This window comes from Pituophis catenifer, unplaced genomic scaffold, assembly GCF_029215685.1.
Source record: "Pituophis catenifer annectens isolate HBS135680 unplaced genomic scaffold, rPitCat1.0.hap2 SCAF_2, whole genome shotgun sequence".
In the NCBI taxonomy this organism is placed as follows: domain Eukaryota; kingdom Metazoa; phylum Chordata; class Lepidosauria; order Squamata; family Colubridae; genus Pituophis; species Pituophis catenifer.
This window is the reverse complement of record NW_027256882.1, coordinates 277,260,074-277,272,291: the sequence shown is the minus strand read 5'-3', so window position 1 is coordinate 277,272,291 and position 12,218 is coordinate 277,260,074. Positions and strand designations below refer to the sequence as shown.

The following is a 12,218-nucleotide window of genomic DNA, read 5'->3' as shown; positions in this document are numbered from 1 at the left end:
TGACTGAGAATCTGCATAGACCTGGAGCTCATATATGTTTAAAGGAGCACTGATGAAGACAAATAACTTTCTCCCAAGTCCATCACCACTCTGACCGGTTCAAGCGTGTCAGTATGTTGGAGAAAATATTGCAGATGGTCCTGTTCTATTTCCTGATTTTGAACTTGCCAAACTCAAGCAAACTTCAGAAATGTGTATAGCATTGATGGTGATGTTAGCACTGATGAGGTTCCCTAATCTGGGTAATGACATGTCTGCAATTAAACAACCAAGCTCAGAGAGCACCAAGGACCCTGAGCTGTAGATATTCTCTTTTATTGGTGCTGTGTAGCATCCTGCAGAAAAACTATCCTACTTTTTCCCTATCCGTTCTCATGCAATATGTTGCTCTTAATGTTTGTCTCGTTTAGCTTTCCTTGCTTTGCATTGCACTCATGTGGTTTACATAGAGAAGCTACCAGCAGATGATGCGATGAGGGGCTTTGTTCTTCAGACAGTTAGTTGCTGGGGAATGGGACAACCTGCCACAGCCAACTTGCTGCAGCCAATTCAGCATGGACAACTCACCATGGACAACTTGCAGCCAATTCATCACAATCAACTCGCCACGGCCAACTCGCCATTGGACAACTTGCTGTGGGACAATTTAACAATTCCATTTAATTATTTAAAATAAATAAAAAAATATTTTAATTTTTGCCATTCACATTTTGTTCTGTCCCTCCTTTTGCATCCTTTCTTTTAATGATTTTATTCCACCATTTCTTTGATATTACTGTAATTTTTGTCCTGCACTGAGTTGTCCTGTGGTGAGATGGCTTTGGCAAGTTGTCTTGCAGTGAGTTGGCTGTGGTGAATTGTCGTCGGCAACCTTAAACACTCAAAGAGCCACAAAGGTCCTAATCGGAAGCCCCCCATTCAATTCTGGAGCCAACCAGAAGTCCAGTTCCCCCACCATAGAGACTCCACCTAGTGTGGCATCCTTTTTCTTCTGCTGACTGGAAGTCTGGTTCTCCCACCATAGAGTTTCCTCCTAGTACGGCGTCCTTTTTCCTCTACCTGTCTTAACCAAAAGCCCTATCAATTGTGGAGCTGACTAGCAACAGGGAACTGCAGCAGAGGGATGAAAAAGCCACTTGCGGCTCCAGAGCCGCAGGTTGCTGACCCCTGTCATAGACCCTAGTTGCTGAACCTGGCTCTCATTAGAGGGAGTGACTGATCCAAAGTGGCTTCCATAATTAAGGAAAGGCTAGATCCTGGGTCACCCTACTCCTAGTCCAGCACTTTAACCATTATATCACTCTGGGTCTCACTTTTCACAGTAGAATGAAAAAAATGCTACTGAAAGACCTTTTTAAAAAGAAGACAAATTCTTATGGTGGCACAGTGGTTAGAGTGCAGTACTGCAGGCTACTTCTGCTGACTGCCGGCTGCCTGCAATTTGGCAGTTCAAATCTCACCAGGCTCAAGGTTGACTCAGCCTTCTGTCCTTCAGAGGTCGGTAAAATGAGGACCCAAATTGTTAACGGCAATATGCTGAGTCTGTAAACCGCTTAGAGAGGGCTGTAAAGCACTGTAAAACAATATATAAGTCTAAGTGCTATTGCTATTGCTATTATGTTCTTGTACTTTTTCAAGAGGGCCAAAGTATTGTTTTCTCTTTGAACAGATATTTGGCTTTCTAGTGATCTGCAGCTTCAAACATTTTCATTAAATCCTAAGAGATTTACAAGAGAACCATTCATTTTCTTGAGGCTTTTTCAGACTGGGTTTGTGAGGACTATACTGGCTATATACTGTCAGAAGTATAATGCTATCTCCGCACAGTTTCTTTCTTTCATCTTTCCAGGAATATTATATGGTCAGAGTTAATAAAAAAAGCCACGAGGTATCTTCCTATGATGTCCCAGGATGGCCGCCATAAAATTTTAAACTTAATTTTAAAAAAGGGTAGACTTGCAAAATGTTGATGCCTTCACATGAAATCGACTTTAGGTTGTAAAGCTAATCTCTCATCAGCTTTCAGATAAGAATGCAGGAAATGTTAGCTTTCTCATGTCAGATCATATATACTTTTAGGGATAAAAATCAACAAAACCTTTCAAGTTTTGCCTAATAAGTTCTGAGCTTTTGTTGATTGGTTTAATGACTGGACCCTGAAATTTCAAATTATTAGACTGTCCAATATAGCAGGTTTTATATTAATAATTTACCAGCTGTGAGATATTTCTTGACTCATTAGCATTTGTTCATAAAGACTTGAATTAGTAGTTTGTGTCAATTACTAGATTATTCAGATGTCAAGTCATTATTTCAAACCAAAGAACAGTTATGGGTTGACCTTAAGAGAATGCCTTTTATTCTCAGTAAGCATTACCAATATCACAACTTGAAATCATACAAAATAAATTTATGATTATTATATGAGCTGCGGTAGCGCAGTGGTTAGAGTGCAGTAGACTGCAGGCTACTTCTACTGATCACAGACTGCCAGCAGTTTGGCAGTTCGGGTCTCACCAGCTCAAGGTTGACTCAGCCTTCCATCCTTCTGAGGTTGGTAAAATGAGGACCCAGATTGTTAGGGGCAATATACTGACTTTGCAAACCGTTTAGAGAGGGCTGTAAAAGCACTATGAAGCGGTATATAAGTGCTATTGCTATTATAAACTGCCTTCCAGATTTATGCTTCTGCAGTTCCATTAAGAAGTCTGAAACTCTTACTCTGTTTGACAGTCATCATCATTCTAAAATGTGTGTATTATTATTAGAACTATTATGGTGGTTTTGCAATGACAAAAATAGGCAGACATCCTCTCTGGGTCATCAGGAAAATGCTAGTCTGGGAAATTAGAAGAATAGAATTTCTCACAGCTAGCATAAAATATTTTGCCACTTTCAGCAGACATGGGTAACATTTGATGGGTATGGAGCTTCAACTCAACCTTCCCATTATTTGGGGGCCATCAAAAACTTATTGAGTGAAATGGAACATCATGAAGCGGAGAAGGCTTAACGATTTGCACCACTAGAGTTTTCTGCAATTTATTGGTGCGAAAGAAAACTCCCATCCAGTTCTTAAAACCATCCAATCTGTCAAATCTAATTAAATCCACCTCCACTGAACAAGCAATGTCAAATGGTTTTGAGAGTTAGACTATCAATTAGAAATATCTGATTATGCCCTGTGGACCAATTCCTATGAAATCTATTTTCCTTAATGAATTTCAAAGAAAGGATGAAGCGATGATCTACTTAAACAGCTATTAAGACATCTTCCCATCATGATTATGGAGATATTAAGATCAGCCTTATGTGCCACATTATTGATACTAAATATTTCATGGACATAAGTCCTCAAATTTTCAGTTTTTCAATCCTCCTACCAATGATAAATTCATTGGAATATCTGTAACTATATTTGGCACTCTCTAAATTAGTTGCTGGGCTGTCTCCATTGGAAACCATAGTATGCATATTAGTCCACTAATTGGGATTAAGCACTGTGATCATATGAAGTATGTTATTTTGCCAACAGCTTTCACTTCTGATCCTTTCTCCACCCAAATACAGTGATACAGTCCCAGCATTTAGAATACCTTATCTTTCAATGATCCTCAGCTTTTTTATTATTATTATTTATTTATTTATTTTGTCAAGTACATATTAGATAATATATATAAATATAAGCATGAATTGAATACATAAAATGAGTACAATTAAAGGGAACATTAGGACAGGGACGGTAGGCACGCTGGTGCTCTTATGCACGCCCCTTAGAGACTTCTTAGGAATGTCTGATTTTGTGATCCTGGCCACCCAATCCTATTCTTAGACTGTCTCCCATCTGTGAAGCAGAAATGTGTAAGTTTGGGTAGTTTATCCAGGAAGAGCCAAGAAGCTGAGATGGGCAACTTTCAATCTCCAGAGCTTGCTGAATCTTGACAGTAAAACTGCCAAAGTTTAACAGATTAACAGAGTTGGAAGGAACCTTATAGGTCATCTAGTCCAACCCCCCACTCAAGCAGGAGACCCTACACCATTTCTGACAAATGGCAATCCAAGACAAATTGAAAGTCATCATCACTTGAGACAAATTGAAAGTCTCAAGTGATGAAGCTCCCACAACTTCCGAAGGCAACTTCTGTTCCATTGGTTGATTGTTCTCACTGTCAGAAAGTTCCACCTCATTTCTAGGTTGAATCTCTCCTTGGTCAGTTTCCATCCATTATTCCTTGTCTGACCTTCAAGTGCCTTGGAAAATAGCTTGACCCCTTCCTCTCTGTGGCAGCCCCTCAAATATTGGAAGACTGTTATCATGCTCCCCTGGTCCTTCTCTTCACTAGACTAGCCATGCCCAGTTCCTGTAACCGCTCTTCATATGTTTTAGTCTCCAGTCCCCTAATCATCCTAGTTGCTCTCCTCTGCACTTTTTCTAGAGTCTCAACATCCTTTTTATAGTGTGGGGACCAAAACTGGATGCAGTACTCTAGGTATGGTCTTCAATGATATCTCCCTACCACCCATGTTGAAATAAAAAAGACATTGAGATAAAGAAAAACACCAATTACCACCACCCATCATATTGACTTATCATCCACTTCCCAGATAATAACTTGGCCACCAAAACGTTTCCCACCACTGACATACAAACTGGCATCAGTATATAAAGCTGCAATCTGCCTGGCTCATTTTTGCAAGTCTGCAAATCTGAAGTCCCATGAAGATTCCAGAGAAGGAAACATACCCAATACCTTACACATGCCATTAATGCAGACGTCTCTGTAGCTGTTTCCTTCAAAGCAAGGTGTACCATCAATTACAGCATCTAACATCCTCTCTGAAAAATGGTGGTTTGTAGGAAGGCATTGCAGCTCACAGGGATTAGCTAGGAGAAATCCCAAATATTACATCAATAAAGCATATTTTAAAGTCCCATTGTAAGGCTTTAATAGGATCTTTCATTTGATACTAAAGATTCAAAGCTGTTTGTAAAAATTAATATTTCAGTGACTCGGCCAACTAAAGTCAGATGAATTTACGTTCCAGTCTTTTTGCAGTTCCTAACTGAAACTTTACAACAGATACAGGAAAATTGGTGTACAGTGGTACCTTGGTACTCATCCTTAATTGGGTCCAGGAGGTGCAATGAATGCCAAAATCAATGAATACAATCAATGTTTGCCCATAAGGAATAATGTAGTGAGTCACAAGGCAACCGAACACTGACAAGTTCTAGCTTGTGCGTTGAATACCAATCAAGCAATGAATACCGGGACAAAACTTTCACATCAAAATGCTTTGAGTACCAAATCTGATGAGTTTCTAAGCAGTTGAGTACCAAGGTACCATTGTAATGGTATGTGAGGAAGACCTTGGGACTCAGATAGTGGCAGTTCCAACTGAAGACACAAGAGAGGGAGGGAGATTAGGCAGAGATGTTGCCAAGGGAGCTCTCAGATAAGAGACAACATAGCCCTTAGGTAGATAGGGGATGGAGCAAGAGAGTCAGGTTTACCTCACAAAACCAACAATTGGCATGAGTCATTTTATATAATGGAACTGCCATGCTGGTTCCTAAAACTGCCATAACAGCTGCTGATATTTACATATATTTGTAAATACCTTCCAAAACTATTTATTCTCAGCTGCGTTTGTGGGCCAAAAACATTATTAGCGGGAAACCAGACTGAGAATTTTAACTTTTACTGCTTAAATGTCCATACTTTGAAAATGCAATAATTGACCAGTAGAAGTCATAAACTGTTTTTCTTTTTGTTACTGGACAGGAAGTGTTAATTTTAGCTTAAGCCCCAACATTAGCTTTTAGGCATTTATGCACTCCGCTGCAAGCATGTAATTTTCTTTTATCCTTCATATTCATTAATTTGCCTCCTACTCACATTTCTCTTCAGTGCCCCCTATGTCAATATATTTTTTTTTCCTCTCCTCCTTTGAAGTCAGCAACCCAAAATACAGGAATGTACAGAGTATCTCGAAATACTGAAATTGCTCTCAGAATTATATTCCTTTTTAGTAAAAAAAGCAAAGAAGAGGAAAGACTGCTGGCTTTGCCAAAGCTTTTGGTTCTTTTGGAAGAACCAAAAAAGAAAGAAAGAAAGAAAGAATAACCAAAATGGGTAGTGGCAAAGAGCTGCCCCAGGAAGGCATTTTAGCCATTGGATCTAAGAATCCACCCCAGGAAGGAGTGGATTATTGGCTGGAAGGAGCAACCTCGACTGTAGTCCGCTCTATACTACAGATAGTCCTCAACATACAACAGATCATTTAGCGACTGTTCGAAGTTACAATGGCGCTGAAAAAAGTGACTTATGACCATTTTTCACACTTACAACCATTGCAGCATCCCCACAGTCACATGATCAAAATTCAGATGCTTGGAAACTGGCTTGTATTTATGATGGTTGAAGAGTCCAGGGTTCATTTCATCCCCTTTTGCGAACTTCTGACAAGCAGAGTCAACAGGGAAGCCGGGTTCACTTAACAACTGCTGATTCATTTAACAACTGTGGCAAGAAAGATCGTAAAATGGGGCAAAACTCACTAAATAATTGTCTTGCTTTGCAACATAAATGTTGGGCTCAATTGAGGTTGCAAGTCAAGGACTACCTGTAGTAGCAGTATCCTTCTCCTAAAGGAACCATTCTTTAGTGCCAATATTTTTGAGGTATTTTCATAAACTGTGTCTGTATTGACAAGAAAACACTCATCTAAACGAAATCTAGATTGTTAACCAGATTATTATCCAGATTCTTAGCAGATTATTTTCCCTTTTTTACCTGTATTATAAATTGGAATCCATTGGTAGAATTCATTTTTGTAGGCAACTGTATCAAACTCACTGCACTGCATTTGTCGGAAATTCGGTGTCGACTTTTGGCACGCTTTAACATTGCACATACGATAGTGCTTTCTCTCCCCAGTGCAATACTTCCCTCCAAACTGTGGCCTAAAAATGAAGAAGTCACTTTTAAATAAAGAAATCAAACTTTTTTTTCATCCTTTCATTCTTTCCCAAGAGGCAAATGTATACAGAATTCTTGCCTCTCATTTTATCCTCACAGCAACACTGTGAGATAAATTCAGAAAAGAAATTACATTGAAGTTAAACTCACTGGTTCCTAAAACTGCTATAAGAACTGCTGGTATTGATACAAATTTGAAAATATCTTCCAAAACTGTCACTTCTTGCGTTAATCTGACATGACCTTGGGCCAGTCACTCTCTCTCAGCCTAATTGTCCTCACTGGGTTGTTCTTGTGAGGAAAATAGGAGGAGGAAGGTGTGTTGGATATCATTGCCACCTTCAGTTAGTTGTAAAAATAATAAAGGTGGAATACACATGAATAAATAAAATATAATAAACATTAACAGAATCCAACCACTGTACCACACTGATGCTTTCTGAATCAAACTATAATCTCTTTCTTCATTTTTCACAACAGCAAATTACTTCCAAGAAACTTTTCAGTTTCTGCTTGTTTCTTAGATTTGTATTTCATCTTTTTTCTAGGCATTTTCTCTCTAATTTTTTCATATATTTCATTTTCATATATTTCTTCTTTCTCCCTTTTTTCCTCCATGCTGAGAAAAGATAACTGACTCTTGCAAAAGGCTACAGTTGCGGTATGAAACCTTGGAAAAGAATCTGTATAGCAAGGGGCGTCAAACTCACATCGTCACAGTGGTGTTGCATAACGTATCTGGACTTTTTTCCCCTTCGCTAAACCGGGCATGGCTGTGGCCAGCGCATGACGCATCCAGCCCATGGTCCACAAGTTTGACAGCCCTGCTCTATAGAGATCACTCCAAAGACAGGAAATGCCACCCTTCAATGCAGCCATTCTTTAAGTACTCTGGAACCAAACTGTTAGGTTATAAAGAGATTGAAATCTTCAATGTTCTTACTCTGGGTTATTGCAGTGTCTTTCAGCTGCCTGAATGCCAGCTCCACATGTCCGAGTACAGTGTGACCAGGGTGACCAGGATCCCCACGCGCCATTAATTGCTTCAGGGCTCTTGCCCACCGTTATACATTCACCTGAGAAGCACCACTGAATAATAAAGCAGCAAATGCAATTGGTCAGGAGGGGAGGAAATCCAGTTTGGCGTGAAAATACATGTCTACCACAGCAGCTCCTTGGTAACTGGCCTAAGAGAATTCATCTTTCATTGAAAGCCAAGGTTGAGCCCAACTATTTATATGCAACTGGAGAGGTGTAAGGTGTGCCATGCTGATCCAGAGGCTGCGGGAAAAGGATTATAGAATCCTTCTTGTGCCTGTTGGTTTCCTCACCCTGGCCTAGCTCATAGCATATTGGATGGTGGAAGAGGGACGCGATCCCCTCCCTCAAACTTTTGACGAAGTTAGGGATTTGAAAAGAAAATGGGAGATCCAGTTACAGACTTTGCATAATCAATTGGATAAAGTATATAGAGTGGTTAGGACATAGACTTTTGTGGCCAGAAAATTTTGGAGAAGATATATTATTCAACAATTTGTTTAGTTGTAACTTACCCAAAGGTGCTTTTCTCAAGGGGCAACTGAACTTTCTGGTCCAGTTGCCTCTTGAAAAAAAACAACTTTGAGAAAACCATGATCTGGATGACTGAGAATCTTCATAGACAGTTGCAACTCAGTTAGCAGGAACCCTTCCTTCCTTCCTTCCTTCCTTCCTTCCTTCCTTCCTTCCTTCCTTCCTTCCTTCCTTCCTTCCTTCCACACTTCACCTTACCTCACCTCACCTCACCTCACCTCACCTCCCTTGGGTAAATCAAACTCCTCCCTTCCTCCCTCCCTCTGTCCCTCCCCTCACTTCACCTCCCTTGGGTAAGTCAAATTCCTTCCTTGCTTCCTCCCTCCCTCCCTCTCCTTCCTTCCTTCCAAAATGTCTTTTGAAAAAGTTCAGCCCTGTTCTCAAAGGTACTCAAGCCTTCTGCAACTGTTAAAAGTTCTGTTCATGTAATTCTATTCTTCAGTACAAGATGAATTGATCTAATTTTAAAAAGAAAATGTTCTGAAATGTAACCTGCCAAACTACATATGTGTGCATGAGTCTCTCCTAACCTGCTGTCCTTCTGATGTGTTAGAATTACCCTGGCTGCGGCCACTTGGAAATTTGAATGCATCTGAAAGACATCTTAGAGAAATGACTCTATTCATTATAAAATGAAGGCATAGCTTGGCATAAGAATAGTCCGCATCCATTGACTCTGAATAAATCAAAGTTCCTGTGGAAAAACCTATTGAATATTTTATGTGAACAATCCCGTAGACACAAAGTATTAAAATTCATCTGCTCAGGTATAAAACAAACTTGGATCTTCCAGAGATAGGGGAGAGTCAGTTATTGCAATAAAAAGGATGAACTAGGGGAAAAAGTTAGAAAAGGCAAAGAAAAGAACACTGGTGGGAGAACGCACCATTTATATTGCAAAAATAAATACTTCTGCATTTGACACAAATAAATGCTTGGAACGGAGGCGAGATTCTGAAACTTTTTCATTGAGCTGTCACTGCTACAAGGCATATCAAAAACACATCCCTGATCTGCAACAATGAGGAATTTATATTCCTACAGAAGGACGGAGGATCTGGCACCGGTTTAAAAAGAGAGCAAAGGTCTTGCTTCACCAGTGAAGAAAATGACAATACTCAGACGAGGATCAAGATTTCAGATTGAACTCACAGCAGAGATATTGTTGGGAGAAATGTTGAACGAAAGCAAAGTTTAGACGCAGGAAAAGAACATGTTGCATAAGAGGCCACCAGGGTTTGGCTTGAATTCTCGCAGCACTAATAAAAATCAGACAGAGACCCAACTACCTTTCCCATTTTTGTCTTCTCCATCTTATCATCACCTTATTCTCCCCACATCTTGTCCCATCTGCTGCGGCATCCAGTTTGGAACGGCAAGAACCCTTCACAAAGCACCACAAGGTCTGGCAAATATTCTGAAAGAACAATAATTGGAAATGTAATAATAACATACATCAATAAACACTTTATGGAATCCCAAGAGAATGGCATGGATTATCCTTTAATAAATGTAGGAACAAAAAACAATGAAGCAGTATTGCACCCAGAGGTGCAATCGGGTTCGCTTCACTACCGGTTTGCTCATGGGCGCTCGCGCACTTGCGCAATGCTTCTGCACATGCGCAAAAACTTCTGCACATGTGCAGAATCATCCGGGCGGGTGGGCGGAGCCTCCCACCACTGCCACCACCAGTTCGCTTGATCCGGTGTGAACAGGTAGCAACCCACCACTGATTGTACCAAGCGTTCTTCCCTTGTCAACTGGGGTCAAAAAAAGTCACAATAACAATAACAGATGTGTTTATATACTCCAAGCCCTGGCCCTTTATTACATGCATGCAACATGTGCAATAAACATTAAAAGGGCTGGGGGGGTGTCTTTGATTGTGCAATCATAGTCACCATTTTGACTTTTTTGAAGTCTGAAGATATCCGTGCTTTTCAGTTCATTCAGGAGTTGCACAGGAGACAATTATTTCTTAAACTTAGTCGTTTGGTAGATTTATTAAATGAATAACAGAATAAACTCCCAGGAGAGAAAACATGGCATTTTGTTCCAATCCTATACTCATTTCCTGTTGAGCAGCAAACATAGTTTCTTGAACTCTGGGGAATCTAGAAAAGTCCATGAAGGTATTTTACATCTCATTAACGGAAAGGGGTGGAGTGGGGAGAAAACATTTCTCATCCCATTAAATCACTGAATCTAAGCTAAGCAGAATGGAAAATAGGGGGCATTTCTGCATCAAGATTTTACATCAGTTTGAAAGGAATCCGGAACGACCCTTTCCAACAATAACAACAAGTTGGGAAGTTCTGGCTCGGCAGTATTGTAGCTGAAACAAATTTAAGCTAGAATTTTGTTTGCTTGTTTTGAAATGCTGTGCTTGCTTCCTCAGTGAAGGGATTCCTTGTCTCGCCTACACCCTCAGCTCCTAATTCCAGGCCCTGACCTATAAGAGAAATTTGATGGGTTTTTTCCTCTCTCAGAGTAGTTTAGTCAAAAACAGCAAGCATAAAATTTTTATCTTGTCTTCAACATAGTCATCAAGATACTAGATTCCTCCCTTCTACCAGTCCTTTTTTTGGCATACGGTGGCTCTCAACCCTGGACCACAAAAATCTGGGCAAACCCTAGATGGCATCCAAAGAGACAGGCAGTCCTCCAGAAAAGGAAGGCATTTGTACTGTTGCCAAACCTATAACAGGTCAGGTTAAGACAGTGATAGCATTTTAAGGAAGCAGAAGTGAAGGCCGTTACAATTTGGCTTGCCTTAAGACTGCTCCCAAGGATTTGGTGAGAGAAAGAAGTAGCAGTGTGCGATCTAGCTGCCTAGAAATTTGGGAAGAAATTAAGAAGTAGTTATTTTTATGAAAGTTAAAAAAAAATGGTAAACTGTAAAATGTCCAATTCTTACAATTTCCTCAACTTCAAAGTGATGAGCTGACACAGGTCTCAACTAATTGTGGTGTAATAATCCAGTATGGATAGACCTCATCTCTACTGAAATAAGACGAAACAGCAAAGAATTGATACTACCCTATTTCAATTGGTATCAATCACTTTTCTAATAAATGTTATATGTATATTACATATATATAAACAAAACATCTTGATGGTAGAAATTGCTGATCACATGCCAGCAATTTCTACTATCAAAATGTTTTGTTTTCCACCATGCACACAAATGTTAAGGATTCTTTGCTCATTGTACAGTCGTCGTTATTTTGTTGCTTATTTAGTTCTAATACTTTGCCAAGTCCTTGAGGAAATTGCTTTCTACCTTCACTAATCTGCTACGCTGATTTATTAAGCATCTTTCACACACACACAAAACCCGCTATTTCCTGTATAATCTAAAGTACGTAGTCTCAGATTTTAGAACGGTGTGAATAAATCACACATAATAATAACATTAATAAATATTTCTTCCACTGGGTTTTAATTTTGGTTTTAATGCTTTCCCATTATTGCAGAACAGCACAGAAAATCTTTTGTAGGAAGCAGAGGATTATAAACGGCAAACGAGTTTTCCTGAGTGAGTCACCCTTCTCATTTCCCAGCTAGGCTACTGCAATGTTCCCCAGTGAATTCTGGCAGTTGAAGCCTTCGCAGTTTAATGTTGCTGAGGTTTAAAGTTACTGTAATTAACTTCAAATA

At 39.7% G+C, this 12,218-nt stretch overlaps 1 protein-coding gene across 1 annotated transcript in view; it reads right to left on the bottom strand.

Moving 5' to 3' along the window:
* Nucleotides 1-12,218, bottom strand: part of ADAMTS12 (ADAM metallopeptidase with thrombospondin type 1 motif 12) — a 182,725-nt gene that overhangs the window by 45,845 nt on the left and 124,662 nt on the right. Inside the window, exons 10-13 of the mRNA XM_070935961.1 lie at nt 9,880-9,972; nt 7,927-8,072; nt 6,798-6,967; nt 4,752-4,885 (exon numbers count right to left, since the gene is read on the bottom strand). Coding sequence (XP_070792062.1) covers nt 4,752-4,885; nt 6,798-6,967; nt 7,927-8,072; nt 9,880-9,972 — 543 coding nt within the window. The remainder of the gene's footprint in view (nt 1-4,751; nt 4,886-6,797; nt 6,968-7,926; nt 8,073-9,879; nt 9,973-12,218) is intronic.